Source organism: Giraffa tippelskirchi, chromosome 10 (genome assembly GCF_054371585.1).
Source record: "Giraffa tippelskirchi isolate mGirTip1 chromosome 10, T2T-mGirTip1v1.2.pri, whole genome shotgun sequence".
NCBI classification, from domain to species: Eukaryota; Metazoa; Chordata; class Mammalia; order Artiodactyla; family Giraffidae; genus Giraffa; species Giraffa tippelskirchi.
Window position 1 is genome coordinate 137,166,554 of NC_137284.1, and position 15,504 is coordinate 137,182,057.

The 15,504-nt window shown below is 36.7% G+C and overlaps 1 protein-coding gene across 4 annotated transcripts in view; it reads left to right on the forward strand.

Annotated features, from left to right (window-relative positions):
• NRF1 (nuclear respiratory factor 1) overlaps window positions 1–15,504 on the forward strand; it is a 121,088-nt gene that overhangs the window by 37,297 nt on the left and 68,287 nt on the right. For all 4 annotated transcript variants that reach the window (XM_081531302.1, XM_081531304.1, XM_081531301.1 and 1 more), the window contains 2 exons: window positions 7,849–8,080; window positions 15,056–15,170. In XM_081531302.1, the coding sequence (XP_081387428.1) occupies window positions 7,858–8,080; window positions 15,056–15,170 (338 nt within the window). In that variant the 5' untranslated portion in view covers window positions 7,849–7,857. The remainder of the gene's footprint in view (window positions 1–7,848; window positions 8,081–15,055; window positions 15,171–15,504) is intronic.

Sequence of the window (15,504 nt, forward strand, 5' to 3'; positions counted from 1 at the left end):
ATTTTATTAATTTGTACTTATTTTTTTAAGCTTTTTTAACCCAGAGTCCAAGAAATACAGTCAGGGAATTGGGTGGGCAAAATTTCTATAATGAGTAAAAGAAAGCTTTGCTTTTGATTGTGAACACCTTTAGGGTGAGGGAGCGACACAGACAGTCACTTTTCCTATCTTTGCAGCATTGAATTATCACAAGGGATGGATTTGCTTGAAATATTGTATGAACCTCCTTTATTAGAAATTTCTTTAACAATGATTAGAAGCAAGTCATTTCAAAACTTAAAAATAGAATGTAGAAGAACTGTACTGTTCATTGTGGTAGTCACAGCCACTTGTAGCTATTTATATTAAAATTATTTAAAACTAACTAATTGTCACATTTCATGTGGTGGTCGGTAGGCATATGTTGTTAGTTAACCACAGGTGGTTAGTGACTGTTATTACTTTAGACAGTGTAAATTGAGAACATTTCCATCATTGCAGAAATTCCTATTGGACAATACTTCTATAGGTTCTAAAGCAGTACTGTCTAGAACCTATAGAAGAGTTGATGTATTTTGAAGCATTTGGTGGAGTAGATTCACCTATTTAATACAGCAAGATGTTTATTCCAGTCGAAGAATTTTAATTTCAAGCTTGAAATTCCCTGTGCTTTCCTTACATTTTTCCTTGGTTGTGGCACCCTCTAGTGTTTCAGCTTTGTTTAGATCCAATTTGCGATTTATAAGCACCTTTTCTCCCAATGTAAAAATAAATCCTGTAACTTTCCCTTTGACATTTCTATGCTTTATCTGTCTTTATGTGGAATAGTAATACTAATAATAATAGGTTACACTTAACTAGCACTTATTATATACCATGTTCCATTTTAAGCCCTTTTATAAAAGTTGGTCCAAAAAATTTGTTTGGTCCTTACAATAATTCTATGAAGTAGTTTCTATTAATCTCCCCAACTGAAAGACTGTAAAACTAAGGTGTAGAAGTCAAGTGGAACTTGTCTAAGGTGGTAGTGAGTGGCAGAGCAAGGATGTGAACTCAGTACTCTGGCTCCCGAGTTTGTACTCTTAACCACTCTGCTGTGGAAGTGAGGATGAGCTTTCAAGCAGGAATGGGGTGAAATGGAGAGGACATTTTGCATACTCTTGGCATGCTCTTGTACTAAATTCTTTGGGCCTAGTTGTATAATAAGAAAACAAAACCCTAAATCTTTGCAAGCCACACTGGAAATTATAGTTAGTACCTACTATTGATTTTCAGTAGATACATAGATCTATCTGTATAGTCAGTCTGCTCAAGAAATTAGAGTGGTAGATAAAGGTCAAAGCTGCCACTGCTACCACTTTTGTTTGTTTGTCCAGACACTGGACTCAGTATGTTTATTGAATAATATGACAGATCTTTCTGTGATTGTCACTATTATTTCCATAAATGCCATAAAAAGGCATTTATTATTGTGATGTTGATTTTGAGGTTTGCTGGAATGTTAGACTTATTAAGTACTTTATTAAAAGAGCAGGTAAGATAGACTCATAAACAGATAAACATTTGTGTGTTTGTATAACTCCTACTTCTTTTCCTGTCTGTACCCCCTTCTCACTTCTGTGTCCCATTTTTCTCTTCCTGAGGCATTTTATACTCTTAACTTAGCCTCTTTTTATGATTAATCAAACTCAAGATTTTGTATTCAACTTCCATTGGCATATGGAAACAAACCATAGTGGTGTCCTTATATAAATATCCTTCGAATCACTTCATTGATAGTATAAAAATGTCAGTACATTTTATTGTATTGACTTAAATCAATATAAAATTTTGCTGCTTATTGACACTTTTGAGTAATTTCCACAAAGGTACATATTTTCTTCCCTTTGTATCAGTCAGGGCCTGTAAACCATGTGAGGTATATCAGTGAATTTAATTCTGGAATTGGTTATACAGGTGTTGGAAGACTAGAAGAGCAAAAGCAGACACTGAGTTAATCCAGGTAACACGGGAAGCAGCTACCCCGGCTCCCCTTGGGCTGGGGGAACAGAATAGAAGAACCTAAGAGCTCAGAGGGGCCCCCACACAGCTGGTACTCTCACCTCCGAATGGGATGTCACGCAGCTGGTGCTCAACCAACAGGGAGAGAGGAGCACAGCTGAAGTTGGGAGATGAGGTCATTGGAGCAACTCTATTAGGAATGAAAACTGCAAGGCAATCCCTTCTCTCCACCTCTTCCCATCTTAACCTGTTGTTTCTCCTTGGTAAAACCTAACATGAAGCTGGTAAATCAAGTTCGCTGACCCAGCCCAGAATTGGCTAGAACACATTTCAGTACAGGTATAGAATAGGGGGCTTAGAAGTTGAGAGAAGAGATGAATGGCTAGCACAGTATTATAGAAGAATTAATGGAAACTGTAATTGCCTGGGTCTAACTTTACTAATTATAATGTGCAACCAATTACCCATAAGCATTTATTAGGGGACAAATTATGATGGCTGCAATTCATAGAGACTTTAGTACCCAGGCGCTGCCTTCCATTAACTTATAATATTGGTTTGACAAAACCATCCGCTCACCCTGAAGTCATTGTGAAGTTGCGTGTTAAAGCTTGTTTTTTCACATGTATAAAAGCAGTATGTGGACTCTTCAGTTGTTGCTAATGAATATTTACAAATTTTATCCACATTGGAATGAAAAATATTATGTGATTCCAGTCATAAATTACGCAGTTAGCCTTACTCAAGGTAAGACTATTTCTAAACTTGAACTGTGCTGTTCTTTTGATCTGAGCATGAGAAAGGGACTTGATTTTTCTAGTGATGGTTTGCTCTAGCATGTTTAATTTTTAAAGTTTCAAAATGGTCAGTTAGGAAATCTATATTGTGGTTATTTGTTTTTAAGGTTCATTTTTCAAAGTAATACATTCCTATGATAAAAGTTCAAATAGAAGGATTTATAATAGAAAATCAGTGGCCTTTTGCCACACTCCTCACCTGCACCTAGTCCCACTGTTTAGAGACAGTTGCTTTAACTGTTTCTGTTTATAGTTTTAACTTTTGTTTATAGTATTATCAAACAGTATTACCTCCATAACTTTAGAAAATATACCTGTACTACTTTTTCTTGGTTTATCAAGCTTGGGACATTTTACCTCCATACTTCCTTCCTTTCCCTTCTGTTTCTGAGTTGCATTGTGATACTGAGATCTCTCTGCTTTTGGTCTGATTCCCTCACTGTGTAAAGATAGGATGTTATGCTCCCAGCCATTCCCCAACCTCTCTACCTTCTCCTGTCTCCTTACCTCTCTTAGCCTGATCTTTGCCTTTACATTGCCAGGGTTCATAACTTTTATATTCTACTTTGTGTTATATTTAATCTGCTGAATTTTTTAAGTATAGTTGGAGTCTGAAAATGGAAAGCAAGAAGCTGCATCATGACTATGGCTTGTTCTTTTTTTTTGTAAACCCCAGTGATGTGAGGATTTTGTGTGTGTGTGTGTGTGTGTGTGTGGTTTTTTTTCCCTTCTTCTTCCTCTGCAAGTCCTATAACACTCTTGGGCTGTTTGAAAGAGAATATTCCTAGGAAGGTCAAATGGATTCCTCTTTTCTTAAGCTCCATTTGTTACTCAGAATTAAACCACATTTTACCTTGTTTCTATTTTCACTTTGACTTTCTTGTTGCAGGTGTTTTAAAGTTTTTCCTGCTGTGGTAAAGTTTTGATCCATTACCCTGTGTCCCTCAAGAATCAAATTATTGTCTTTGGCTTTAGGCTTTTTTGGGAAAGGCTGTTTTGTTGAGTAAAATTTCTATCCTAGTTATGAAATTTAGATTCTGGACATGTCTGTGAATTAAACTGAACCTCTCTGCTTTTTGTCCCTGGTTTGGGCTGTGGACACAGTCTTGCTCTGAGTTTCCCCAGGCTGTTGTAGCTTTTCTTTTGATGTGATAATTCTATTGATGAGACTAAGGCTTTCTCTTACTTTTAGTTATACCTTGATTGGATTTCTCAGCCTGCTCTTCCAACTTTGTTTTTTTTTTTTTTAATACTCTACACTTAATCTCATTATGTGTGGATTTGACTAAATTTAACTGCCCTTGGGCTTTTCATGCAAATTCCAGTAGCTCCTTACATGCAGTTGACTACAACTAACAGGATGCTTCTGACCAGAAAATCTGTTTTTCTGAGTTCTCTTCCATTATCTTTAGTCCCATGCCTACTGGTCCACAATGGCAAAAATAGGAACTCCTCTGTCTAAAATTCCCCTTCTCCAATCCCTTATGCGCGTGTGCTCAGTCACTAAGTGTGTCTGACTCTTTACAACCCCCTGGACTGTAGCCTGCCAGGCTCCTCTGTCCATGGGATTTTCCAGGCGACATACTGAAGTGGGTTGCCATTTCCTTCTCCAGGGGATCTTCCTAACCCAGGGATTGAACCCATGTCTTCTGCATTGGCAGGTGGATTCTTTACCACTGAGCCACCAGGGAAGTTCCCCAATCCCTCATAGATTATATGTTAAAGAAGAACCTTCAGATGAAGTATATGTTGCACCGCAGGTGATGATCTAGGCTAAGAAACAGGCTTTAATAAAATTGCTACCAACTTCCCCAGTAGCTCAGACAGTAAAGCATCTGCCTACAATGTGGGAGACCTGGGTTCAATCCCTGGGTTGGGAAGATCTCCTGGAGAAGGAAATGGCAACCCACTCCAGTATTCTTGCTTGGAAAATCCCATGGATGGAGGAACCTGGTAGGCTACAGTCCATGGGGTCGCAAAGAGTCGGACACGACTGAGCGACTTCACTTTCACTTTCACTTGTGTTACTTTGGGAGGGAATGATTTCTTTAAAATGGAGTGTAACTAATCTGCTGAACATCACTGCTTTCAGGTAATAGACATGCCTTTTTATTTGGATATGATGTTTAGAATCACAGGTACGTGTTGTCTGTCCTTTCATCTTGCTTTTTGTATCTATTCAGAGGTATCACTGTCAGGTCCATTCTCTGTTTTGTGCATTCTCATGAAATTATGTTAGAGGTGTTGGTTCCCTATAATTTCCTTATGTTAATGTTTTGGAGTCTAGTATTTGCATCACTGAAGTTAATATAATAAAAGTCTTTTTAGATGCTTGACTCAAAATCTTGTGCATGCAGTTAAGAAAGCCATGGGGTTTCCCTGGTGACTCAGTGGTAAAAAATCTGCATGCAATGCAGGAGACTGTTCCATCCCTGGGTTGGGAAGATCCCCTGCAGGAGGGTGTGGCAACACACTCTAGTACTTTTGCCTAGAGAATCCCATGGACAGAGGAGCCAGGCAGGCTGCAGTCCATAGGGTCGCACAGAGTCAGAAATGACTGAAGCAACTAAGTATAGCAGCAGCAAGAAAGCCATATCCTCAGAGATGGATTATAGCTTAAAGATGAGGTAATTGAGGCCCAGTCCTTGAGAGACTAGTCAGGTAATGTGTCAAGAAGGATAGAATCATGAAGACATAGAAATTCTGGCATCATAATAATTAATGTTGAGCTTTTATGTGTTTTTCACCATATCTGGAAAATCTCCTTTAACCCCCTTCGTTTTGAGGAAAGGTACTACTCTTTTTTTCTTTATCTTTTAAAAAAAATAAAAAGGTTGAAATTGAGGCTTAGAGGTTAAGTAACTTTTCCAGGAGTTCTGAATGTCTGGTAATAGCCTGTGCTGTTTTTAAAATTTCATATTATCTAATGTTTTTATCTATTAGAAGTTCCTATCATTTCTGCTCTCCAGAGAATCTGACTTTTTGAGGATAAAAGCTAGAATGCCTCACTAAAAATGACTTAAGTGGGATGGGGTATGACAGTCGCCTGCATTATGTGTATGCCAGTCATATCTGGCTTCAGACAACCTGTTTTGCTTACTAAATTATGAAACCATTTAAAGCATCCTTTACAAGTATCCCACTCTAGTTCAAAGAAGTCTGAAATGGCCTTGCCTTTGCTTTTTACAGAGTGTCAGCAGACAGGTTAGTGAGGCTGAAGGATGGGGTGGGGAAAGACCTAGAAAGAGATGAGGCTCTGGGTAGGAGTGACAAGCCTGTGAAACAGACATCGCTATTGATTTATTCTGTGAACTGCTGTTCTGGAGAAAAGAACTGAAATCCATTATGCCAAGTGCATAGCGTACAAATCCTTTTGAAAAGGATTTAGATGCCATCTAATCCCAAATCATTTAAAAACAGTTTTGGAGTACCCAGAATTCTAAAATGCCCTATGCAGTTTGTCTCAGGCTAGAACAGTGAAATGGATGGGAAAATAGTATGTTAATGGTATCTTCCTTTCATATATTGTGTTTAATTGCGTGACTTAAATGGTACATTAAATTGCATTTTTAGATATGTACAAATCTGGGGGTATCTCGAATCTTCAAAATTTCTATCTAGTGTCTCACCATTAAGTATGATGTTAGCTGTAGATTTTTTTTTTTTTTATCAAGTTGAGAAAGATCCCCTCTCTTCATAGTTTGCATTTCTTCCTTTTTAAGACTAACATTCCATTGTTTGTGTGTCCACTTTTTTTTAAGATTCAAATTCATTTTATTTTTTAGTTTTGTAAATTTATTTTTAATTGGAGGTTTGTCCACCTTTGGTTACCCATTCATCTATTGGTGGATAGTTAGTTGTTTCCACCTTTTGGCCCTTGTGAATAATGCTGCTGTGAACATCAGTGTACAAAAAGCCCTTTCAGACCCTCCTTTCAGTTCTCCCAGCATATATAGTACCCAGAAGTGTGGAATTGCTAGATCATATGGTAATTCTTCTGAAAGTTTTTTGAGAAACTAATATGCATAGTTCGATATAAAAGTATGTTCACTTCACTGATATTTACAGTAGCAAAAATATGGAAGCTGCCTTCCTATTTATCGTGGCTTCCCAGGTGGCTCAAATGGTAAAGAATCTGCTTGGGAGAACTGGATTCAATCCTTGGGTCAAGAAGATCCCAAGGGAATGGCAACCCACTCCAGTGTTCTTGCCTGGAGTATCCGATGGACAGAGGAGCCTGGCGGGCTACAGTCCATGGGATCCTCAAAGAGCCAGATATAACTGAGTAACTAATGCTTTCACTTTCCTATATAGCAGTAGGTGATTGGTTGCATAATTATGGCACATCAATACAGTAATGTATTCTTCAGCTGTATAGAAAGGTCTGTAGATCTGTATATTTTGACATGTCAAATTGTCCAGATATCTTGTCACAGAATAATATATGTATTGTGAACCTATTTTTATTTTAAATCATACATATGTATGTATGCTTCAAAAAATTGTTAAGGACAATGTACTTCTCTGTATGTTAGGGCAGGGGGAAGCGGGAGCAGAGCATAAGTGCTGTCTGTAGGAGGGCAAACCTTAGTCCTGTTACTGTGTCATTTCAGGGTATATAAGAAACACAGTTTTATAAGCAGAAAAACCAATTTGAATAATCACAGTTTGGGAAAAAAAATGTTTAACTCCCATATGTGTTTGAAATACAAAGGAACTGTTAAGTATTTTACTTACTGTTTTTATGTCCACAGTGTCAAATACAAGTCACCAGGACCTTTTAAAGTCATCAGGACCCATTATCATTATGGATAATATCAAAGATATTTATTATTTTGTGACTTTAAATATAAAATTAGCATAATGATTTTCCATCAGAATAGTTTCATGCAAGGAAAATATTCTACCATTTTTATGTCATACGGTAATGATGCTGCCCATTTCCTATGACTTGGTGTGGTGAGGTATATAGTAAAATGAAAGGCTTGTCGAAGTTCCTCTTCCCTTGAGGAAAGTATCTCTTGACCTGTATTACACACTGAATCCTGTTCTTTACTTTTTTTTCCAATAGTGGATCTTCATGGAGGAACACGGAGTGACCCAAACTGAACACATGGCTACCATAGAAGCTCATGCAGTGGCCCAACAAGTTCAGCAGGTCCATGTGGCCACCTACACCGAACACAGTATGTTGAGTGCTGATGAAGACTCACCTTCTTCTCCTGAGGACACCTCGTATGACGATTCAGACATACTTAACTCCACAGCGGCTGATGAGGTAACAGCCCATCTGGCTGCTGCAGGTAATGTTTGGATTGGAATCTCTTCATTTTGGGCTTAACTCTGGTACTGTGCTTATCTGAAAGTGCCAAGGATACAGGCACTCAGATATCTTCATATCATACCTTCATGATTTTTTTTAAAGCCTTGCATTTTCAACTTGTACCTGTATTACACTTAGGTACTAGACTCATATACTGTTAGTGACATGAACTTTGGTTTTGCTTTTTCATCCATTCCAGTACTCTTTACTTTTAACTCAAACTCAGTCTTATTTGACTCTTTGCAACCCCTTGGACTGTAGCCCACCAGGCTCCTCTGTCCATGGGATTTCCCAGGTGAGAATACTGAAGTGGGTTTTCATTTCCTTCTGCAGGGGATCTTCCCCACCCAGGGATCGAACCTGGGTCTCTTGCATTGGAGGCAGATTCTTTACCATCTTAGCCACCAAGGAAGCCCTACTTTTAACTCATTTAGTCCATTTACATGAACTGTAATCACTGATATATTTGGGTTTAAATTTATCATGTTTACTATATGCTTTCTCATTGTCCTGCTTGTCCTGTTTACTTTGCTTTCGATTTTTTTTTTTGGAATGATTGAAAAATTTTTTTGTTTTTTCATTTTTCATTTTTTTATTTTTTTTCTTGTTAGTTTAGAAGTTATATATACTTGTGCTATTATTTTTGTTTCATACATACTTAATATTAATTTTCCCTCTTATATCCAGCTTGCTTTATGTTGGTTTTTCGCTTCATGTTCTGGTTCTATTTGGATGAATGCTGGATGTGTGTGTGTTTAGAAAACTATTTTTAGAATAATTTGGGATCTAGAATAATATTGTCATCTAGAGAGGATTTTTGTTTGCCTTTACCAGTGCCTGGGCACTAGCAATCCTGGATGATCCTAATCCAGTTTAAGGTTTTGAGATTTTTTGGGCCCCTAAATGACTTAAAGCTGGGTGATATTTTGTATCATTCTCTTTACTGTTTACACTGTACATTTAGTCCTATGTGGAAAGCTCCATGTAGACCATGTCTGAATGGATCTGATATTGTATAAGGAACACTGATTTTGAAGATACTTAGGAAAAGATGGACAGGAAATCAATCATTAGAAAGCAAAAATAGTATATTTTTTTAAAAAGTATATGCTGTGTTTAAGTGGAAGAAGACAGCTGCAATGAAAATAAACTTATGCTGTCTGTTGTTATCCACTGTATTTTTCTGAAATAGTGAATTTAAAAATAAGATTTAGTGGCAAAATACATATAAAATGTTTGTGAAATATATTTTGAAATTTTTATACTTCCCAGAAGAGGGCATCCTAACATAATGAATCCAAGTCAACTTCTTTCCTAGGAAGGAAGGTATTTTTGAGACGTAGTTTTGCTATATTACTGTACTGCGTTGTCATAGTGTTAAGATTAGCAAAGAACTTTAATCCAACCCTCTTATGTGGCAGATGTGGAAACTGAGGCCCGACTGATAGAAATGATTTAATCATTCAACAGTAATTGAGGAATTATTATATACTTTATATTAGTACATATAAACACTATAAAAAGACAGGCAAGAACTTGCTCCTAAAGGACCTTACAGACCAGTGATAGGAAGAAGGTACATATAACCAAGTTAAATAATTTTGAAAGCACAGAGTTCTCTGAGGAATATAATGAACTTTGCTTTAAATGGAGAGGGAAGGGTAGCTGGTCACTCTCTTTTTCTAATCCTATTTCCTTCTCTCCCTCTACTAAAGTAACCACTATTCTGAATTTGATCGTCATCATTCTCTTGCATTTCTTTCATATTTTTTGTGTGTGTATCTATCAGTAAACAATATTTAACATTGTTTTTGCACGTTTGGGGCTTACTTCCCTTGTGGCTCAGCTGGTAAAGAATCCGCCTGCAATGCGGGAGACCTGGGTTCGATCCCTGGGTCGGGAAGATTCCCCTGGAGAAGGGAAAGGCTCCCCATTCCAATATTCTGGCCTAGAGAATTCCATGGACTGTATAGTCCATGGGGTCACAAAGAGTCAGACACGACTGAGCAACCTTCACTTTCACTTGCATGTTTTAAATTATATATAAATGGTATCACTCTGGTATTGTTTGTCTAAAGTGTTTATTTCATTCAGTATTATTTTTCTGAGATTTATTTATGTTGATAATATGGCTAGATAATTTTCATTTTAACTGTTATTTAGTATCCATTCATTATCTGAATGTGTCATACATTGGGAGAACACTTAGGTTGTCTATAATCTTTTACTATGTACCGTTGCTACAAATAAAAATTATTTTGTATGTTTTCTTATACATATTGTAAGAGCTCTTGGCTTTGGTTTTCAGACTTCTTTTCATGGTGTGCCACAGTAATACACTGTGATCTAGAATAAAGATGCATATATAATTGAAGTAACAATTTCTCATGAAGTGATACTTAACTTCTATTGCAAGTAACACACTCTTTGATATGTTCTGATCTCTTTCACTTTATTCCATGTTATTAAAACAAACAAAAACTACTCATAGTTTGAAAAATGGTTGCTTGAGGGTATACTCAGAAGGGCAAAGATAGGCACATTTTCAACTTTACTGGGTATCCCAAATGTCTTTCCAAATAGTTTTATTCGTTTGCATTCGCACCAGCAGTGTACTTGAGTGCCTCTTGCTTCTCATTCTTGCCACATTTGGTGTTGTCAGTTGTTTTCATTTTTGCCAGTCTGATGGGTATGAAATAGTATCTCAATGTTGGTCTAATTTGCTTGTTTGAGCAAGAGGTTCCAGCCAGCGCAGGAAAATAAGATAGATATAATCTCAGAACCTTATTGACTGTTCTTATTTTGCATATTTTCCTTTGTCCATTTTCCCCATTTTTTTTAAGAGTTACTGATTTTTTTTTTTTAGCACTAATCTTTTCTTGGTAAATATGTATTGTAATTATCTTCTTCTCCTAGTTGTCCACTCCCTTCCCAATTTTTTGTTATTTCTTTTTGTTCATAGAGGTTTGGATTTATATCATTGTGCAGTTACTAGTGTTTTATCCTTTTAGAGTTTTGTTTAAGTAGTTCTTCCCTGTGTTTGTAAATAATTTCCAGTAGTTTATTGTAGAAGTTACATAGTTTGTTGTCATTTTATTGATGTTTTTGTTTTATGTTTAAGCCTTTAAGCTACCTGGAATTTATTTTCTTGTATAGTATTATGTATGGATCTACTTTCATTATTTTTGCATGCAGACAGTCAGTTGCTCTGACTCAGATCTTTAATCATCCATCTTTTTCCCACCTCTGTCTTTTGACACGGGAGGGTGTTTGTGAACTCTCGAGTGAGTTGTGTTGGTTTATTTGTCTATCTTTTCAGTCAGTTCTACACTGTCATAAAGGATTGTAGCCTTATAGTAACTATTGGTACTTGGTAGGATGAGTGCCCCTGCCTCCTTTTTAAAATCTTCAGAAATTGTTTTGGCTGTTTTTAGCCCTTTGCATTTCCATTTAAAATTTAGAATCAGGTCTTCCCTGTTGGTCCAGTAGCTAAAGCTCTGCCCTCCCAATCCTGGGGACCCAGATTTGATCTCTGGTCAGGGAACTAGATCCCACATGCCACAACTAAGAGTTTGCATGCCGCCACAACAAAGATTGAATGTGCCACAACCAAGACCTGGTGCAGCCAGATAAATAAATAAATAGGGTTTATTTCCTAGGAAAAAGGGAATAGGTTGTTCTTGATAGGATTTATTAAGTTAAATATTTCAAAATAAACATTGCATATAAAAAGGTAGTTAAAAATAAATAAAATTTATAATAAATAATATTATTTATCTACATATAAATATAGACATGAGTTTGAGTAAACTGGGAGTTGGTGATGGACAGGGAGGCTTGGCGTGCTGCAGTCCATGGGGTCGCAAAGAGTCGGACACAACCGAGCGACTGAACTGAACTGAAATAAAATTTAAAATAAATAAATAAGGTTCAGTTTTTTAAGTTCCATACCAAAAAATGAGATTTGTATTTAAATTGCATTAGTTAATTAATTTAATTAAGCAGCTTTATTCATAATGCCTAAAACTGGAACTTGCCAAAGTGTCTATCAAAATAAATTGTGGTTTGTTCATATTTTGGAGTACTACTCAGCAATAAAAAGAAACAATCTAGATATATATATATATGGTAAGATGGATGAATCTTAAAAACATTATTCTAAGTGAAAGAAACCTTGCACAAAAGAGCATATGCTGTATGATTCCATTTATTTTGAAGTGCTAGAATAGGCAAAACTAATGTAGAGTGAAACAAACAAGAATTGTGTTCTTATGGTAGGAAGTACAGGGAAGAACTGATGGGAGGGTACAGGAGAGAACTATTTATAGTGATGATATTATATATCTTAGTAGGGGTTTGGGTTTCATAGTTGTATGCTTTTTTCAAAATTTATTGAATGATTTGTACATTTTGCTATATGTAGATTTTATCTCAAAAGAAAAAACTTACAAATATTGAACTCTAGCTAATGATACTTCTACTGAAGTATATAGAGGGATCATACTGTAGTTTACTTTGAAATGCATTAAAAAAAAAACCCTAATATGGGTTGATGAATGGGTAGGAAGGTGGATAGATACATATAGTAAAATATTAATAGTAGAATCTAGGTGGTAGATAGGTGAATGTTCACTATAAAATTCTTTCAACTGTGCTATATATTTTAAAGTTTTTAAAAAATATATTTGAAATTTCTAATAATAATAAAAATGTTGGAGTCACACAACTCAGTAACATAATGACAACTTGATTAAAAGATGGAAAAAGGACTTGAGTAGACATCTTCCTAAAGAAGGCACACAAATGGCCAATAAGTGTATGAAAAGATGCTCAGCATCACTAATCATCAGGGAAATGCATATCAAAACCACGATGAGATACTGCCTCACGCCTGTTAAAATAGCTGTTACCAGAAAATCAAAAAAAAGTATTGGCATGGATATGGAGAAATGGGAATCCTTATATGTTGTTGGTAGGAATGTAAAATGATACAGCCCCTATGGAAAACAGTATGAAAGTCCTCCCCCAAAATTAAAAATACAATTACCATATGATCCAGTTCTACCTATGGATGTTTATTCAAAAGAATTGACATCAGGATCTCGTGGAGGTATTTGCACTGCTCTGTTCACTGAAACATTATTCACAGTAGTCAAGATGTGGAAAACAATCTAAATTTCCATTGACAGATGAATGTGTGTTAGTCACTCAGTTATGTCTGACTCTTTGTGACCCCATGGACTATAGCCCACCAGGCTCCCCTGTCTATGGAATTCTCCAGACAAGAACACTGGAGTGGGTTGCCATTCCCTTCTCCAGATGAATAGATAAAGAAAATGTGGTAAGTATGTATGGAATATTACTTAGCTTTTTTTTTTTAAAAAAAGAGGAAATCCTACTGTATATGACAACATGGATGAACCTTGAGGGCGTTATGTTAAGTAATATATACCAGGTCAAAAGGACAGGTACTGGATGATTTACTTATATGAAGTATCATATTCAAACTCTTATTCTACTCTCCATACAGTAGAATGGTGTTTGCCAGGAGCTGGGATGTGGAAATGGGGAGTTGCCATAAAAGAACATAAAGTTTCAGTCATCTTCAGTCAAGATGAATAGTTCTAGAGCTCTGGTATACAACATTGTGTCTATAGTTATATTGTACACTTAAAGTTTGTTGAGACGGTGGATCTCATATGTTGTGTCATTACCACAATTTAAAAAATTAAATGTTAGAAAAAAATGCATCAATAATATTTTTTCTTCTACCAGCTCTTTATAATAGAAAGGAAGGTAAAAGGCATTACCTTATTTCTTGCTTACTTTGGGGCTCTTTAAAGAGGTTTTATTTAAGTCAGACTTGAGTATACTACTAAATAACATGTAGAGAGGCTCATCTAGATTTTCAGGGAGGCCTATTGTAATTGAGCCATTTGTAGAACATATATGCTAGGATAAATGTGAGTACTTAAACCTAATTTTCATTTAAACCTTTTAGGGGGTTCACAAATAAAGATAAAGATGGATTGTCTGCTTTAAAAAATAAAAGGAATGCCATTGATACGTTGAGATGGGGTGAATCAGAGACTAATAATTCCTTAAGGCCTACCCTTTGTTTTAGTCATTAGTTTCAGGGCAAACCAGACCAAATTTTATTAACATTTTCCCCTTAGAGTGGGACAGTTTTTATTACTTTCCTTCCAGGATGCTTTCATCAACATGACCTTGTGGTTAATAGTTCCATTTAGGGCATAATTCTGGAGAAGGAAATGGCAACCCACTCCAGTGTTCTTGCCTGGAGAATCCCGTGGGCGGAGGAGCCTGATGGGCTGCTGTCCATGGGGTCGTACAGAGTCGGACACGACTGAAGTGACTTAGCAGCAGCAGCAGCAGGGCATAATTTTCAGATATACAAGAAAAAATTTTCCACTTAAGATGATATTCTTCTAGATATTCCTCTTATATGTGGTGGTGGTGGTGGTAGGGTTGGGGTTCCAAATATGAGTGATTATCTCTGACTTTCTAACTTGTCAGTGCCTTGTAACAGAAAGAGGGGCACAGGAATGGAAATGAAATTTGAAATCTGTAACTTTTTTGTCTTGGCAAGCTCTTCCTCTCAATGCTGCTATTTCATCTAGCACCTTTGAGAAGATTGCCTTAACAGTACGGGTATGCTGATAAAACAAAAAACATTATATAAAATTCAAACTGGTATGTGGTGGGGAGGTGTAAGACATTAACTTTTTAAAAAGATTCATTGTAAGTTGTAATGGTAAATTAAAATATGATCCATGTTGAACAGTAGTGAAGTATATTGATGGTATCAGTAATATTCTATACTTATTGATAACATACTAGGAAATAAATGCTACTTTTTTGTACATCTAATTGTTTTCTGCTTGGTGCAGTTAACAGACTCTGCCTAGTCTCAGCACATGTATTATTGTTTCAGGTCCTGTGGGAATGGCTGCTGCTGCTGCTGTGGCAACAGGAAAGAAACGGAAACGTCCTCATGTGTTTGAATCTAATCCATCTATCCGGAAGAGACAGCAAACACGATTGCTTAGGTGAGGGCTTCCTTATCCATATTGTTGCTGTTCCTCAAATATTTTATGGTATGGATGACAGAATATACCTTATTAGGTTCATCAAGGGATGTGCTGTGCTGTGCTTAGTCGCTCAGTCATGTCCAACTCTAGGACCCCATGGACTGTAGCCCACTAGGCTCCTCTGTCCATGGAGAGTCTCCAGGCAAGAACACTGGAGTGGGTTGCCATGCCCTCCTCCAGGGGATCTTCCCAACCTGGGATCAAACCCAAGTCTCTCGAATTGCAGGCAGATTCTTTACTGTCTCAGCCACCGAGGAAGGCCAAGAATACTGGAGAGGATAGCCTACCCCTT